Consider the following 17,941-nt stretch of genomic DNA (forward strand, 5'->3'; position numbering starts at 1 on the left):
TTGCTGGTTGTGTTAAATAGAATGAATCGTGTGTGTGACTTTTTTCCTCTTTGTTTTATCTGGTAGTTGTTCATGAAACTGACAGATGTTTTTCCTAAAAAGGACTGTTGTTACCAGTTTTCAAAGACAATACTTTTCTGGTTTTTCCTGAATGAGCCCAATTTTGTTGCTGTTTTTCAGTATCAGGGTAAAAAGAGTACTCTTAAAATCCCTGTAGCCAAGTTGAACACCCTTGTTGTATTCTTTTCTCTGTTCATTGTGTTCACAATTTTATGAACGTACTTAGATGTATAGTTGTGATAACCACAGTTTTTGGTTTTTTTTATTTTATATTTTGTTTATTCTGGTCAATATTTTAGGATCACATATTCTTTGACATCAACTTTTCTTTAAATCATAAAAGAAATTCTAATTTAAAAATAGATATTGAAATGGACTACATTATCGACGCTAACTCTTCTCCTTATAACTCTAGGGTTTCAACTAAATTTCTGTCCAAGTTCTTTAGGAATTTTAAAGCTTTTTTCCCTTTCAAGGCTACATACACATTTACTTTTGTGACAATGCTGTGGTCTCCCTCCCTCAAGATAACAAGAAAGATACATCTCTATCAGGTAGAATATATAATTCCCTAAAATAGTTTTAACATAAGGTTCATTGATTCATTTTACAAATGATATCTGAAGCATATTTTTTTTAATTTAACCACAATATTATCTGTTACAATTTCTAATGGCTTGCCTAAGAAAATAGCCATTTAAGAAGAATACATTAGGAAGTGTAGATGCAAAATATGAAATCTAAGATAATGATTCCCAAAATCAGGTGAATGAAAATACTACTCAGGGAGCTAATGAATATGTAAATTACCCATAGACTGGTCTGTAGGTTTGTGTAACACTGGAAATCAAAATTCTGCCAAACACCTCTAGTGGCTCTAGTGATGATTGGACCATAATAATAGGGTCTCTCAATTTAATCCCCATAGAAAATTAAGGCGTCAGTCTCTTTCTTTAGAAGCTTTACTGCATAAGAAATTGTTTCACTAAAATAGTTGAATATTTTTTATAATCAGTTTTACATATTTTATCTTTGCATAATAAATAGATATATATCAATTTTTAAAGTTTCCAAATATTTCACAGAATATATGAAAGAATAATACAGTATCCACTCTAATTCAGCAATACTACCCAATATCCAGACTCAACAATTCAACAATTATCATTTGCCAAATGTGCTTTATCTGTTTATAAATGTTTGTAAAACATAAATTTTGGTGAATCATTCCAAAGTTGCAGAGAACACATATCACCCCAACATACTTAAGTATGTATCTCTAAGCATAAGAACGTTCTCTTTCATAATCATAATACTCTTATTAAGCCTTGAGAAGATTAACAATAATTTATTAAAATTATCTGTTTTCCATGCCATCTTCAAATTTCCTCATCTTTCCTGAAGATAATCTTTTATAGTGGATACTTTCTTTTGAGACAGGATCCAAACAAGGGTCACTTGTTACATTTGGCTATGTTTTTGAGAAGTTTTTTTTCCCATTTCTCAAACTCGAATAATAATCCCTCCCATTTTTTAGCTTTTCTTACTATTGGCTTTTTGAAGAGAGAAGGCCATGTGTCTTAAAAAACACACCACATTCTGGATATGTCTGTTTCCTCATGGTGTATCTTGTTCTCTAACCCCACAAAGTATTTGAGATTTGAAGCACTCTACAAGTACATTAGAATACAGTGAAACAAAAAAATTCAAAAATTTTAAAAGCAAGGCCAATGAAGATATAGAGGAAATGGGAAGATAAGGAGTTCCAAAAGGGGGGAAAGTTTGATTGGAATAGGATAGACATAAAATCTTACAGTTACTCAAGTTGAGTTAACAATAGACTAAACTTCCCTGGCAAATCAAAAGGGAAAAATTTTCCTTCTTTGCCCACGAGTTAACTTTATATGAATTCCTTTATCCACTTTTCAGATTTTAGGTCTTAAGAAACTTCTCTTTGGGGTACTGAATAAGTAGCAAATAGCTTCAACAAATAGCTACTTTTTTATGATTGTTTCTTACAGGGATAGAAAGCAAGTTCCAGGAACGATGGACAGTAATAAATCCCATATATCTAGAACAGTACCTGCCACAGCTTAGGTTTCAATCATATTTATTAAATGGGTTAATAAAAAAGGTCTCCAGTTTCATAGATAAAGAAGGTCTCCAGTTCCAGCTGAAGGTATAACACAAAATTCAACTGTGCAATTCTGCAAAGAACAAAAATAAATATGAGCTATGGTATCTAGAAGAATAAAGAAAGAAAGAACATGCACGTCTTTCCTAACTTTCCCGTTGGGAAAGGTTTTGCTGCAGCAAAGCAGCAAACAGTGCAAGGTGCTTGCTATATGCTCTGGCCCCTCTTGGGTTACAGGCGCTTGTGTGGCTGGTAATCCCATTCAACTGAATTTTCTCCTTAGGCAAATCTCCTAGATTCTCAAGATCATGGATTGATTTCTTATATTTTTCCCTAAATTGCAAGATTTTGGTTTAAATACATGTATTTTAAGAGGCTCTCCAATCGGATTAAAAGTAGAAAACTGAAGGAGAATTTTTTACAATGTAGCCTCAGAAGACAAAAAAGCAACAAAGCAAGGGTAAACCTCCTAGAAAATGCGTCTTCTCCCCTTCACTATCACTCCCTTTTCTTCTATTCATTCTTCTCACTCTTTCTTTACAGATGTTTTGTGGGTTTTCTTTTTCTGGTTATAATGATTATTGCAAAAGATTCAGATGGTGTAGAAATGTATAAATGAGTAACAAGATATTACAACCTGTCCAACCTAACTACTCCAAAATAACTGTTACTAAAATTTGGGTATATCATAGTTTTTCTATGTACAGACACTTGTTTTGATTTTATTTCTTTGAACTCAACTGTTCTGGCATGAATATATTGTGGATATCTTTCAGACAACTAGTACAGACTCACACGCTTTTTTTAAATTTTTTTAATGTTTGTTTTTGAGAGAGAGGGGCAGATCGAGAGTGGGGAGGGACAGAGAGAGAGGGAGACACAGAATCAGAAGCAGACTCCAGGCTCTGAGCTGTCAGCACAGAGCCCCATGTGGGGCTCAAACTCATGAACTGTGAGATCATGACCTGAGCTGAACATGCTCAACCAACTGAGCCACCCAGGTGCCACCACCACCCCCGCCCCCCACCGGCCACGTGCTTATTTCTGATGACTGTCTAGAATGCCATTACATGAACTTTCCAACTTATTCAACCAGTTTCTATAACACTTAGGTTGCATTGACTTTTTCACTATCATAAACCACATGATAATATTGTACAAGTATCTTTGTTCACTTAGAGCGTTCTTAGGATAAATTCTTGAAAGCAGAATTTTTAGATACCATTTTTATACAGAGATCTTCATTACCTACAGAAAGGTATCTCTCACCAATGATGTGCAACAGTAGTTAGTCCTATGCACTCAAAGACAGTGGACTTGTTCTTTTTAAAATGGCCAATCCAAAAATAAAAAGTGGCATCTTTTGTGTCAATTTGTGTTTCTTTGATTATTAGAGGGCTGAATGTTTTTCACATGACCGCTTGACGTGTAATGTGAACAACCTGTTCACATCTGAGCTCATTTTTCTTTGCAGTGGGAAAAAGTATTTGTCTTTTTCCTTCTTGATTTATATGAATTCTTTGCATTACAAGGATAATGTACCTTTATTTCCTATATATGTCCCGATTTTGTTCCTCAGTTGAACATACATTTGGGGAGAGAAGAAGTGAAATTGCTTGTTTTGCTATAATTTTTAAATAGTCTATCAAAGTGTTCTTCATGGTTTCTGGCTTTGGTTTTAAGGCTAATAAGGCTTTATTAGCCTAAATAATACTTCTTAATTACTTCAATTCACATTTTACTAAAAGTTTTTCACAATATGATTATTTATTTCATCTAGTTACAAATGGAATTTGTTCTTGTATAAATTATGATATAGGAATATAATTCTTCAAAAAGTTATTTGCCACAATACAATTTATTGAACAATGCAGACTTGCTCCACAGATTTCCCAGAATACCTGCCACATATTAAATTCTTGTGTATAGTTGGGTCTATCTCTGGTCTTTTTCTTCAGTTCCATTTGTCAGTATAACCATTCTGAGAGAAAAACCACTCAATTTTTTAAAATGCTTATTTATTTATTTTGAAATAGAGAGCATGAGTGGGAGAGAGGCAGAGAAAGGGGAAAGAGAGAATCCCAAGCAGGCTGTGTACTGTTAGCACAGAGCCCGTCACAGGGTTCAATGAGATCATGACCTGAGCCAAAATCAAAAGTCAGATGCTTAACCAACTGAGTGACCCAGATGCCCTCAAATCACTGTTTTTTACAATGTTTTCTAATAACTCATAGGGCAAGTCCTTCTTTGCTGGTCTTACTTTCTCAGAATTTTCTATCTATATTTGAATATTTATTCTACCAGATAACTTTATAAAATTTTCCAAGTTCAAAAAGACCTGGAGTTTTCATGGAAATTGCATTAAATTTATTAATTTTTTCAAGTTATCTTATGTATTTTTTTTTTGTCACTGGACTAGGTTATTTCTTCTTTTATATTTTCTAAATTGCTATGTGGGAAAGCTTTTGATCTTTTTTGTTAAATTTTTTACTGACTATCCCACTAGACTTTCTTAATAGTTTTTATTTTCAGCTTATTCATTCAAATTTTTCTAGTAGACAATTATATCATCTTATGGTATATAATGATAATTTTGCCTTCTCTTTTGCAATAATTTTTTTTCATTATCTTGACTAATAATAAAATAGTGCTTCCACTTTGATGTTAAATAATACTGTTGATAAGCCAACTTCCTTGTCTTATTTCTGACTTTCACAGGAATGTCTCTGGTTGATTTCAGATGGGTATTTTGATTAGGTTAAGCTAAAGTTCAGGAAACAGAAAGCAATCTGGCTATTTTAAGCAGAAAAGTTTGTAATACAGAGAATGTGTGCTTATAAAGTCATTGGAAGGACTGGAGGAATGGGCACTAGGCTGGGTGATCAAGAATGCCTCTCAGTACAATGTGGCCCAACAGGCCCAAAAGAGATCTCTGCCCTAATTGGGAAAGTGTTAAAATAAAAAACTGGAATTTGGCTCCAAGAGTACTACCACTGCCCAAACTCTCAACCCCATGTATTATCTATTGGGCCCAGCAAGTTCTTCAAACTCTAAAAACAACAATAAATAATAAATATTTGCTTATTGTTATGGCTTAAACCCACAATAAACATTTATTATCTCTTAAAGTTTCTGTTGGTTGGAAAATTTCAAGTGCTTTGGTCATGTAGTCTGGCTCTGGAATTCTCATCGAATTCAATCAGATTTTGGCTGAGAATGCAGTCATCTGCAGGCTTGACTGGAGCTAGAGATCCACCTCCAAGATGGCTTGGGGAAGCCTCTGTTCCCCTTCCATGTGGGCCTCTCCACAGGCTGTGTGAATGTCTATGCTACATGGTAGCTGGCTTCCCCCAGAGTGAATGATCCAAGACACCAAGGAAGCAGCAGCAATGTCTTTTATGACCTAGCCTCAGAAGTTACACACAATCACTTCTGTAGTATTCTACTGGTCACACCGTCAGACCTTATTCACTGTGAAAGGGGACTACACAAGAAAGTGAATACTAGGAGACAAGAATCATTAGTGCTATCTTGGGGGCTGGCTACCATATCCCATAAAACTAGTGAATGCATATAGGAATGCTGTTGCAGAAAAAGCCCGTGTTTCTGAGAATATGCTTGGCAGCAACAATAGCCAAAGAAGGGAAAGGGCCCCTGCCTTATTTGCATCTTCCAAAAAATACTGCAGAGAAATCTGGCAAATATAGTTTGCTTTGTATTTTTTTGTTTGTTTGTTTCAGTTTCTCCACTTTTTGTAATTTAGGAAAAAGCACATTAAAAGAGGGACTGAAGTAGATGACGATTACCAGTCTCTTAAATCCTCTACAAAGACCGTGGCTTTGTGGTGCTTCAGCACCAATACATAACGTTTGTTGGATTTTCTATAGAGGAGGATTGGAGCAGAGGTGGCAGGGAATGCAGGTGAGTCAGGGTTGGGGTATTGCTGAGCGGATACAGCAGAAGGGTAACAGTGCTACAGAGGCCAGAATGCTCATTTTAATCTAGTTTGCCTATTTACCCGCGAAGTATAATCTGTAAAGAGTAGTAAGACCATGAAAGGATATTATGGCTGAGTGTAAACTGAAGACTCCGGACTGGCAGTGTTTAGGCACTGTAGGATTTGTTTACAAGCACTGTGTATTTGCAGGGATTACGTGCAATTCCTAGTGTGCTCGCTGTATTTCCGTTCCTTTGTCCTCCTCCCAAGAAAGCATTTCTGACTGCAAGTGAATATTCTAGATTTGTCTGCTTTCTTGTGGTGCCATTTTACTTTTCCCATTAGACCCATACATCCTGCAAGTGGGAAATTGGTTTTCAGGGCTTAGTTCATTTAAGGTTCAACATTTATGGCCAGAATACTTCCTAGAAGACGCTACTCTTCATAATGCATCATATGGGAAGCACACAATGTTTAGCTTTCCTGTTTTTAGTGAAGCTAAGATGGATGGATGTTTTCAAATGGTGACACTCTCATTCCTGTTCCATTGTAAAATTCTCCATTAACCTTTCTCCTAATAGTTTCATCTAATGATGATCAGTGTTTGAAAAAATTATTTCACTAGGAGTTATAAAATAATGATTTTTAAAATTCTCTTATTCCTTTAGTTCTCAATTAATTTAATTTAATTTAATTTAATTCTCAATTCTGTTAGTTTGTCACATATGGGCCATTTTTTTTACCCTGAAATACAGAAAATTGGAAAAGCAGGATAAACAACCAATTAATTCCTTTTAATAGCCACTTTTCAGTTAATGACCACTGAGTTTTGTTGTTGTTTTCATTATTGTTATTGTTTGCCTTTTTTGGTGTATCATAATGAACTCATAGATTTTAAAATGTTCAGTGTGTTTCACTCAATTGCAGTTATTTTTGTTCTCAAATTACTCATCTTTAGCCACTGGGAACCTCTCCAGCCTGGCTCTCCTGTCTTTTTAAAGAGAGCTGTGTTAGTCTTTGACACTTTATTTGCTTTCTGACACAACTAACTGCCTCAAGTTCATTGTATACATTTCCAACTCTAGTTCTGGAATTAGCCATTTCTCCAACAATTCCTTCTGCATTTTAGTGGAAAATAGTTTTTGGAGGCCACAGATTGGGCCTGAGGGATATTCGTTACTACCAAATTGTCATTGAATTTAGGCTTCTCAGTTGACAGAGCTAGGGCATATGTTGTCTTTTTTTTTTTTTTTTTTTTGTGAGAGAGAGAGAGAGAGCACAAGCAGGGGAAGGGCAGAGAGAGAGGGAGACACAAAATCCAAAGCAGGCTCCAGGTTCTGAGCTGTCAGCACAGAACCAGATGCAGGGCTCGAACCCACAAACCACAGGATCATGACCTGAGCCAAATTCAGACACTTAACTGATTGAGGCATCCAGGCACCCGAAGAACATGTGTATGTTTTTTAAAGAAAAACTGTCATAGATTTAGACTGATATTTTCAATTTGAATTTAACATTAACTGCTTTACTTTACTTTTTAATATCTTAGTTTATACATTGAAAGTCTTGTCCCTAACTTTGTCCCCACACTAACATAATTATCTTTCCTTTAGTGTCTCTCTCATTCTCTGTCTCATACACAAAACATATATACATATGTCATATATATGTGATATAGTTAAAAATAGTTTTAAAATATAATAGTTTTAGAATAACACCAATATTACAACCAGCCACAAAACTAATAAATGAAATGTACTAAGATTTTGTTGTGGTTCAATTTCTCCTTGGAATATTGTCTATTAAGGATATTCATTTAAGAAGCAGTTTTCTAGATTTGGATAATTCTTTTCTCTATATGATTACACCAATGTGAAGTTCAGGCTATCTTCTCTTCATATCTCTCACACACTGGAAGTTTTAGCTCTCTGGTTTCCTCTGCATCCAGTTAAGACCTAATCTGAGGTCCCCCAGTAAGTGACTGCACTTGAATCCAGGCAGTCTGATGCCAGTGCACTCGTACTTCACTAATACCTTGGTACTTCACTCACTGCACTAATACCTTGGTATTTTGCTGATCATAGATCTAGGTTTCCAAAGGACCTAGTAGAAGGATTTGAGTGGGGATGGTTGTGGGGGGAGGACTGAGCCAGATTATCAAGGCTCAGACCTCTGACAGTGACGGAGGTAAACACGGATGTGAGTAATGGGGTTAATCTGGCCACAGGGTCTCTTACTAGAACCTACTATGACTGCTTATTCTGCAGCCCTGGATGGTGTGGATACTGGGAAAGGCAGTTTCTTACCAGGAATATGAGGTATTATGAAGGCTGCCAAGCTACTGGACTCTCATGTTTTCCTCTTCTCTTCTCTTGGGCAATTCTTACACATTCAACAGGCTTTAGTTTAAATGCCACTTCTAGGAAAACCTGTCCCTAACCCCCTCGGTATTATGTTGCAAAGCTCTGCTGTGCACTCCAATGTCATCCTATCCTAGAGCATTTTCTTCACCCACTAGGAGGCAAATTCCGTGAGGATAAGGTCCCTGTCTTGCTCACATTGTGTCTCTGTACTTAGCACAGTACCTGGCCAACAAAAGGCTCTCAAATATTTGTTAAATTAATAGGGTGCATTAGATGAATAACTTACTCAACTGGAAAGGTCAGAACGGCTTGGCCTGCTCTACCTCTACCATCTTTTGTTTGTCTGTTAGGGCAAAACCAACACCAACATCCAAAGCCTACAAAATTTAATATGAGACAATAGGCTTTCTAAAATCTAAAATTCATATCTCAGGGCTCCTGAATGGCGCAGTCGGCTAAGCATCCAACTCTTGATTTGGGCTTAGGTCATGATCTCGCGGTTCGTGGGATCGAGCTGGCAGATGAGAGCCTGCTTGGGATTCTCCTTCTCCCTCGCTCTCTGCCCCTCCCCCACTTGCTCTCAGGCTTGCTCTCTCAAAAAAAATTCACGTCTCACACAGACATATGAAAATCCATGAGAAAAGTTAACACATTCAAATCTTTAAATTCAGGAGAGAAATAGTAAGCTTTAGGAGGCATTCAGAATAGAAAAAGAAATTGTCATTAGCCGGATGTTGTTGAACATTTGTGAAAGCAGCAGCTTTCAGCCGAATGGCCTGACCTAGATCTGTCAGGCCATATTTGGCTCTATATAAAATATGTCTTGTCTACTTAATTCTTGGAGAAAGAAAAATCTGCAGGCTTTTGAGTCACCTACACAGAAATAGAGCTTACTAAGAAGTTAAACAGTTATGTGCAAGATGCTTTGTTTTAATTTTATTGCCTTTTTGAATAGGTAATACACTCAGATGGTTTAAAATTCCAATGATATAAAATAGTGCACATGGAGTTTCTTTCTCAGTCCTATCCCTAACGATTCTGGTCCCCACAACCCTCCATACCACTAGTAACCATTTTTTATTAGTATTTCTGATTTCCAATATTTATTTAAGCAGATGGGAGTAAATACGTTTGCATTTTTACTCCCCTCTTCACCTCCCTGTTTCTACAGAAGAGAGTATACTACAGATAGTATTCTGCACCCTGTTTGTTTTTTCCCTACATGTAACCTGATATTTTCATATCAGTACATAAAGAGCTTAATTTTTCTCCCCCCCCCTTTTTTTTACACTTGCAATGTATTCCAAAAAATGAAGGGCCCACAGTCTAACCAGTGCCTTATTTATGGTATGTAGGCTGTTTCCAATCTTTTGCTCTTACAAACACTGCTGTAATGAACAATCTCAAACATGAAAGGGAAGATTATTTTAGACTAGTACAAATAAGAGTGGATTAGAGCATTAAATAGGCACAGTCTGGCAAATAGCTAAGACTAATCCCTTTGTAGAACTGAGGAGTGTGATTGATTGAGGTAGGGGGCTGCTGTGGTCAGTTGAATAAGTAACGAATGACCAGGGAGATCTGTCCAAGGGAAAATTTGGACAGAAAAAATTTGAAAGTTTTTTCAAGTGAGATAAACAGAAGGTTTGGAGAGAACAACATCAGGTAGGGAGATACATCTGTACAGCCCTAGGCCTTTAAATTTAATTAGATGTTTTTAGCCTTTGGAAAATAACATCCAGCTTGTCCTCAGGAAGATGGACAAATGATTAGAAAAGCCTATTCTTGGCCATTTCCCCTAAATTCCAACTTTTTTTTAGGAGGCCAAGATAAAAAGAGACTCCCTGCAGATAAGGCTCTGTCAATCTAAGTAGATGTGGTACAGCAGGCATTGTTGATGGCCTATCCAACACCCATCACCCTCCATCCATAGGTGTCTGGGTCAACAAGGGCTGGATAGAACAGCAAGCACCTGGGCAGGTACTCCTTCAAACACCGTTCTTTAAATAACTGTTTAATATAGTGGAGCTGGGAAGAAACAGATTTAAAAAAAAAATTTTTTTTTAATATTTATTATTATTGAGAGACAGAGGGAGACAGAGCATGAGCAAGGGAGGGGCAGAGGCAGGGGGAGACACAGAATCCGAAGCAGGCTCCAGGCTCCAAGCTGTCAGCCGAGAGTCTGACACGGGGCTTGAACTCATGGACTGTGAGATCATGACCTGAGCTGAAGTCGTACGCTTGACTAAGCCACCCAGGTTCCCCAGGAAGAAACAGAGCTTCTATTAATACTTTACTGGAAACAAATTATCCTGAATTAATGTTCACTAATTGAAGTAGAGTCTGTATTTGTGAAAATATCAGCCCAGTCAGTTCACCTTTTCTGTAATCTGTCTCCTTTTCTAGCTCTCTTTTATGTTTGTTTGGTTTGGTTTTTAACTAGACAAGTTCTTAAAGGCACACTGAGGGGCTTTCAATATAGGTAACACAAAAGATCACACTATCGATGGGGCATCACTCATACATTATTTGGTTTTAGAATTTCTATTCTGCTTTCACTTTAGGGTTACTGCTTGTGGATGTTGCAGAAAAGTTTACTAGAGATGTAGGTCTGCCTTGGAAAGGAGTTGAGCTATTTTGTTTTTTAAAATTTACCCTCATGGGCATAGTTTGGAGGTGGCCACTTCACTTTTTTAATTTGTTCCAGTGATAAGCATCATTTTCTAGATCAGCATACCACAATGACTAAACTGGTTGCTCATCCCCGGATCTGGCTGTGGGTCACAGATTACACACAAGATAAGCACTGAGAGAGTGGAATGCAAAGTGGTGTGGAGCACAGAGGGGAAAAAACAATGCTTTTCTGTGGCTGGTTAGAAGGTAGTTTGTATAGTGGGAGAAAACATGGGGTTTTGAGCGAGAAAACAAGCCCAGCTACATAATTTGAAGAGCCCAGCACAAAAGGAGAATGTGGAGCCCCTTGTCACACAATGATCAAGCATCTCAAGGCAGGAACAGCAGAGTGTTAAACCAAGTGTGGAAGTCCATACAAGTGACACGCCATGAAGCTGGCCCTGCCAGATGGGGCTTATGTTCAAACCTCTCTCCTGCTCCAGCACCACCCCCCCTCCCCCGCAGCAAAACTCTTTGGCTTTGGGAAAGTCACCCTCCCTGAGTCTCACTTTTTTCATCTGTAAAATAGTGAATGAGTTGGTATGTGGCTGAAATGAAAACCACTTGATACATGATAAGTTCACATTCCTCTTTCCTATTCTGTATTGTGGGCTCCATATCGATGTGAAATGTTGGGGTTCGGGAGTGAATGGTCAAGAAAGAATTCTTGAGACATCTTCAGTGCAAAAAAGGTGGTTTAGTAAAGCACAGGGACAGGACTTGTGGTCAGAAAGAGCTACACTGGGATTGTGAGAAGTGACTGACTATATACTCTTAAGTAGGGAGAGGGTTAGGATAGTGTAAGTCTCTAAGGAATTTGCAAGCCAAGGTTTCCAGGACCTTGAGGGGGCTAGCCACTGTTAGGATAAGGTCATTTACTACTGTCTAGTAAAATCTTAATCATGAGACCCTTCAGATGTGTATCAATGAGCCATATGTTCAGAGGAGGATTGCTAACATATATCTTGGGGGAAGGGTTGGTGGTGGTAGTGTAGAGATAAAGGAAGTTTCCAAAGGGATTTTTATACAGAAAATATGCAGGATCCTGGAGGTCAGGCTATAATGTCAAACTAAGGTTGCCTTTTGCCCTTAACCAAGTATTAAGATTGAGGCAGTTCAGTTCCTCCAGGAAGCTCATTCTGCCTGTCCCAAGTACTTGTCAATAGGCTGTAAGTTGTAAGGAATTTTAATTTTTTCCACATTTCTTTTACCTTTGGTTTCCACATCAGGCTCTTCCATCAGTTTTCCAAGGCATCCATCTTTGACTTTCTCTTCTCATTACCCACTATCCTTTTAATATCTTTCAAAAGGGTATTAGAGTCAATGTCACCGGTCAATATCTAATAATTGATGACTCACAAAGTGCCGATTTCATATCATACAACCTAATACAAATGCCTTAGCATGACTTTGAAAAGTAATGTCCTCAGACCCTGGCACCTGAGGCCCTTCTTTTGTGCCCATGTTTTAGGGGACACACGCCCCTGTCCCCCTACCTTACCCACCCCTGCACTCTTCCAGACACACGCTTCCCTACCACAAAAGGAGTCCCCTCTGCTAAGTCCTCCAACAGACCACACTTCAGTATGGGAGCACCAGGATTCCCTCGTTTTCAAGACCCACCTTGCCTCTGCACAGAAGCTGCCTTCTCCACAAGCATTGAGCATAAAACTTTGGGTGAGCTACGCCACCACCCCAGAGCCTGCTGAGCCAAGTGGACCGACCTTGGACTCACTGAAAGACATTGGGGGTGTTGGTGGGAGAAAGGAAGGGGTGCTGGTGCACATGCGCACCAGGCCCCTTGCAAACCACAACCACCCAAACCTGGCTGGAAGAGGAAGGCTCTTCTGTGGCTATGTTTCTAGGCTTGCCCCCTCCTCCCTTTTCTCCCCCCCACCCAATATAAGGGGTCTGCCTGGCTTTCTAGGCTCCCAGTATTCTGTCCACAACCTACTCTTCCAGTTTTATCCGTAGACATGCTTCTCTGAACCTCTTCCCAACTATTTATGATGTCCCCAAATATCCTGCACATTTTTTAAAAACCTCTGTGGTTTTCTACATGCTGTCTCAAATCTTTTTCTCCACAGATGAAATTCTACTAGTTATTTAAGAACCAGCTTACATGTCAACTCTTGTGTTGGTTATCCCTGCCAATTAATCCTCTCTACCTTCCTGACCTTTAACCCCAGGCAGAGTTAGCTACTCTGTGTGTGTGTGTGTGTGTGTGTGTGTGTGTTTTACCCACTGTGATCTCATAACACCCCCTGTGAAAATACATCACACTATATATAACTACTTTGTTTTGTGTATATAATTGCTTTATGTGCCTAGACTAGACTGTGTGAGAGCTCTGCCAATGCAGAAAAGATATTTCTTCATGCTTATTCTAAGTGCCTAACCTCTGAATTTGGCACTCAGTGGACAGTCAAGAAATTGTTCAATGGGGTATGTCATCAAAATCCCAGCTTCCACAGGGACCAAGTCGCCTTGAGAAAATTACTGAATCCCAGTTTTTTTCTTTTTTGAAATAGAAATAAACATAATTACCTTCTCAAAAGGCCCTATGGATTAAATAAAGCCAGCCATCCAAAGGGCTTCAGCACAATGACAAATAGTATGAGCTCAACAGTGACAACCATGATTAAACTAGCTCCTATATTCTGATCCTTGGTAATATGTAAGAAGTAAATAGTCCTTTCAGGCCATCAATGTGGTTTCTGGAATTTGTATTTAATATCACAATCTTAGTAGGACTATGAGAAAATAGGTTTAAAAAACTGCCTGAGGTAAAGTAACACTGGAAAATTGCTTATTAAAAAGATTCCAAGGGGCGTCTGGATGGCTCAGTTAGTTAAGCATCTAATTCTCAGGTCATGCCTCAGGTCATGATCTCATGGTTTGTGAGATCTGAGCCCTGCATCAGGCTCTGAACTGACAGTGTGGAGCCTGCTTGTGATTCTCTCTCTCCCTCTCTCTCTGTCCCTCTCCTGCTCGCATGCTCTCTCTCAAAAAATAATTTTTTTAAGATAGCAAGTAATACTTTTTAATAAATCCAAATTATTAGGTAACTCTTGGGACTCTTGGCCCCTGTGAGGTAAGAAAAATACTATATTACTGTGGGAAACAGAACACCATAATGACCATAGGCCCATATTCATTCAGGGTCCAAGATCTCTGAGAAAACTGGAGATCATAAGGTTAAAAATAACCTGAAAGGACTTGAGTGAATTGCCCTTGGAAAATGTGGTCTGTTCTTTAGTATGCAGATAGGGATGTTTTGCTTAAAGAAAGCCAGATGTATATAACACAGTGCATTCACTCCCTTCTTTGTCTTTGCTTCTATGGTAAAGATTTTTATCGGAACATACATATCTGCAAGTCTGCTCTCATTCGCAAGTACGCAGTACATATGATAGATGAATCAGATGTACATTGTTGACATGCTTTGCTAAGCTTCTGTTGTTAATCATTGCTGATCTGTTTTTCCTGAAAACGTATATAAGAAGATCTACAATAAACCTCGGTGCCTTGGGCTGTTGGCTTGGGGTCTCCTGTGCCTTGCTATACTGTCCTCTCTTTTTCTCAGTTCCTCCGCCCCCTCCCAGGTCCACGGCCCTTTGAGGTCGACATACTACAATCTATTTTGAGGGGTATTCATAATAATGTTTCTATATCAACTAAAAACAGGGATATAAGCACTAAGTATATTTTTATAACTACCTCTTTAAGAATTTTCTATAAATATATATAATAACTATTGTTTGTATGCATCTACATATTTAGGTATTCCTAAAACATGCTGTTAAGTATACATATATATTTTTTGTTTAGATGTTTGGTTGTTTTTTGTTTTTTGTTTTTTGTTTTTTTTTTGAGAGAGCGCGCGAGAGAGAGCTGGGGAGGGGGAGAGGGAGAGGGAGAGGGAGAGAGAGAGGGAGAGGGAGAGAGAGAAGCCTAAACAGGCTTCACACCTAGCATGGAGCCCAATGCAGGGCTTGATCCCAAGACCAGGAGACCATGACCTGAGCTGAAATCATGAGTAAGACACTCAACCGAGCTACCCAAGTGCCCCTAGATGTTTTTTTTTTTTAAAGGAAAAGTTAATTGCAAGGAAATATGCTAATAGAAACAAAACAATCACTTTGCATTGCTTTATGTATCGTACCCAGTTTGCTCTGAATTTTACCTAAATTGGGGCCTTTTGTCTGTTAGCACATTATGTAATATTAAAGGAAACTACTGATATTTGCAACCTTGTACCTCTATATCCTGTTTTCATTAAGGGAAAAACCCAAGAAAATGGAATGTGATCTCAGCTTCCAGGAAAAATACAAACTGGTTGATTTCACTTATTTGAATCTTATTGCTCATATAGAATGACTGTAATAAAGTTTGCCTGCTTTGGTAAAGAACTTACTGATTTCAATCTTTGTTTTCCAAACTAGTGCAAGTAAAATAAAATCAAAAGGATACTGCTGTAAAGCAGATGAAGCAAGCAACTGTTTGGCCAGTTGCAAAATATGACACTTTTTTCTGCGAGCTCTCTATGCTATTATCATGCTATTAACTGTTACAGTTTATAACTTAAACTATGGGAGACTACAAGCCTACCTATCTCCAAGGGGGAACTATACTAAATTACTTTCACCATAGTACATTTCATTGCATTTCAGATTCCCTTAAGCCCATAGGAGCTGCTAATTTAAAATCTTAGGATATACGAAGATATCTGAGGTTGAGAATGAATAGGTTATGAGGAAGGTAGAGATAATGATAGCAAACTTTGGAGGATTTCAAAGGCACAGAAAGAAGTCAGGTAAATCTTGTGTATTCTAGGTGGTAGGACTGAAAATCAGTGTTAGCGTTACAATAGTAATAACCACAAGATCATAGTAAAGCAGCTTTTCTTCTTCCTATTGTGCTTGAAAGTATAATACACATAATGCTAAGGCACAAATATTTCAATTCTAAACTAGAGGAAAGAGGAAACAGAAGCTTCCTATGGGAAGAGATGGCGGAGTTTGGCGTTGAGTTCTCTCTCCTTGCTTAAAAGGCCCAGGCTGTGCTTTTTGAAGGCTTCAGACTGCAGCCTGAGTTCATCATAGGCCTTCTGGATCCCATCGATCCTGCGCTGAAGTTCTCGTACTCTCAAGTTACTGTCCACGGCCACGGCCTCCTGCTCAAACCTCTGTAGCGCATACCTTCTGGCCACATCTGCTGTCTCCAGCTTCTCCTCAAGCTGGCGGATCTCCGCTTGCTTGCTCTGAAGCGCCCTGCCCCTTTCCATGGACAGCTGCAGCAGCTCATCTTTCTCGCGAGTGACCGTCTGCAGTCTGGCCTGCAGCTCCTGCTTCAGGCTGCCGTGAGCTTGCTCCGCCGCGGCCATCTGCTCCGCGATCTGCTGGTGCTGCTGCTGGAGGCTCTGCAGCTGGCTGTGCAGCTGCTCTGTCTCCTTGGCGTGGGCACAGGCCTGCCGGCTCTGCAGCTCCAGCAGCTCTTTCTCTCTGGCTTGTGCCTGGCGGGCATCCCGAGTACACCTCTGTTTCAGGGTCTCCAGCTCCTTGGAGAGGGCCTCGCTCCGGGCGGTGAGCTGGCGCACTTTGGCCTCCTGGTCCTTCAGAGCCTGGCTGAAGAGGCTGTCATTCTCCAGCCTCAGTTTCTCATTCTCCTCCCTGAGCTTGACGTTCTGACTCTTGTGTTCATCCTTGAAGCGGATCATCAACTCGTGGTTGGCTGCCAGGGTCATAAAGCGTTCCTCCAGCTTCTGGGCATACTCGCTCACGGCCTTCAGCTTCTCAGCCTCCAGCATCCTCTTCTCCTCCAGCTCTGTGTTGAGCAGCTCCAGGATCTGGCAGCGCTCCAGGGCCTCGTCTGACCTCCGCTTCAGGATGCAGATGAGCTGGGACTGCTCTTGGATGCGGGAGCAAAGCATCGCCTTCTCGCTCTTCTCCTCCTCGGACAGTCCCCGGAGATTCGCCAAGGCCTCCCTCAGACCGCCCAGTTCCTTAAACTCCATCTCCTCTTCCTGCTTTTCTGGTTTTTTGTCTTTCTTATCGAAGGGTTCTTCAGTATGTGGAGTGTCCATCCTGACAGCCTTTTCTTCCTGAGGCATAGGTGCTGCTCTTCTCCACTATCGGCTGACTACACAGCCTTTCGCCCTCAGATTCAAAAGCCTCGGAGTGTTGCTAGGGACTCCCAGCGCTCTCCAGCAGTTGCTTTTTCCAGTAAGCAGCCCCGTGATTGGTGGACAGGTCCTCAGAATGCCGTGAAGGAACAGGGAGATCTGAGGGACTGGAGAACCAATCTGTGCTTGCCTTTCTAACAAATCACAGCTCTCTGCTCCCAGCCCAGCATCTGGCCTATAATGTACAGAGAAGAGATGCCAGGCCCACTGGGTTTTCAGCCAGCATCAGGGTGCAAAACAAACAAACCGCGACTCCACCTAATTTCTGGGAGGAGTAAATAAATCAAGCTGCCTGTGACATATTTTTCCTCCATCTCCCCCCTTCACTTGTCATGAGAATAAATTACTCTGTGGAAACACGTTTGCTCCTTAGAAATGTGTCATCTATAAATACAAAGTAGCAGTGGTGCTCTGGGAGCCAGGATCCTGAGTGGCTGTGAGTTGAACCTATAATGTTTAACACAGCTAACCCCAGTGAAATTTCTTTAGTTTCCCTTCCTATTGTCCCCGGCTGGGAATACATCTTATTAGATATTCAGCTTTCCCTGTTTCTACTCAATGGCAAAATAAGGTTATAGAAAGAAGCTTAA

General features: G+C 39.6%; 1 protein-coding gene across 1 annotated transcript; it reads right to left on the reverse strand.

The window, feature by feature from the left end:
* Positions 1–16,002: 16,002 nt before the first annotated feature.
* LOC125917635 (coiled-coil domain-containing protein 89-like) lies at positions 16,003–17,883 on the reverse strand. Its single transcript, XM_049623784.1, has one exon. It carries the CDS (start codon positions 17,277–17,279, stop codon positions 16,167–16,169), a length of 1,113 nt encoding a protein of 370 aa, XP_049479741.1. The 5' UTR covers positions 17,280–17,883; the 3' UTR covers positions 16,003–16,166.
* Between the last annotated feature and the right edge of the window lie 58 nt (positions 17,884–17,941).

This window comes from Panthera uncia, unplaced genomic scaffold, assembly GCF_023721935.1.
Source record: "Panthera uncia isolate 11264 unplaced genomic scaffold, Puncia_PCG_1.0 HiC_scaffold_212, whole genome shotgun sequence".
NCBI lineage: Eukaryota > Metazoa > Chordata > Mammalia > Carnivora > Felidae > Panthera > Panthera uncia.

What these genes read in the sequence shown, in the direction of transcription:
- LOC125917635 (XM_049623784.1), bottom strand. Translation starts at nt 17,279, where the DNA reads ATGCCTCAGGAAGAAAAGGCTGTCAGGATGGACACTCCACATACTGAA.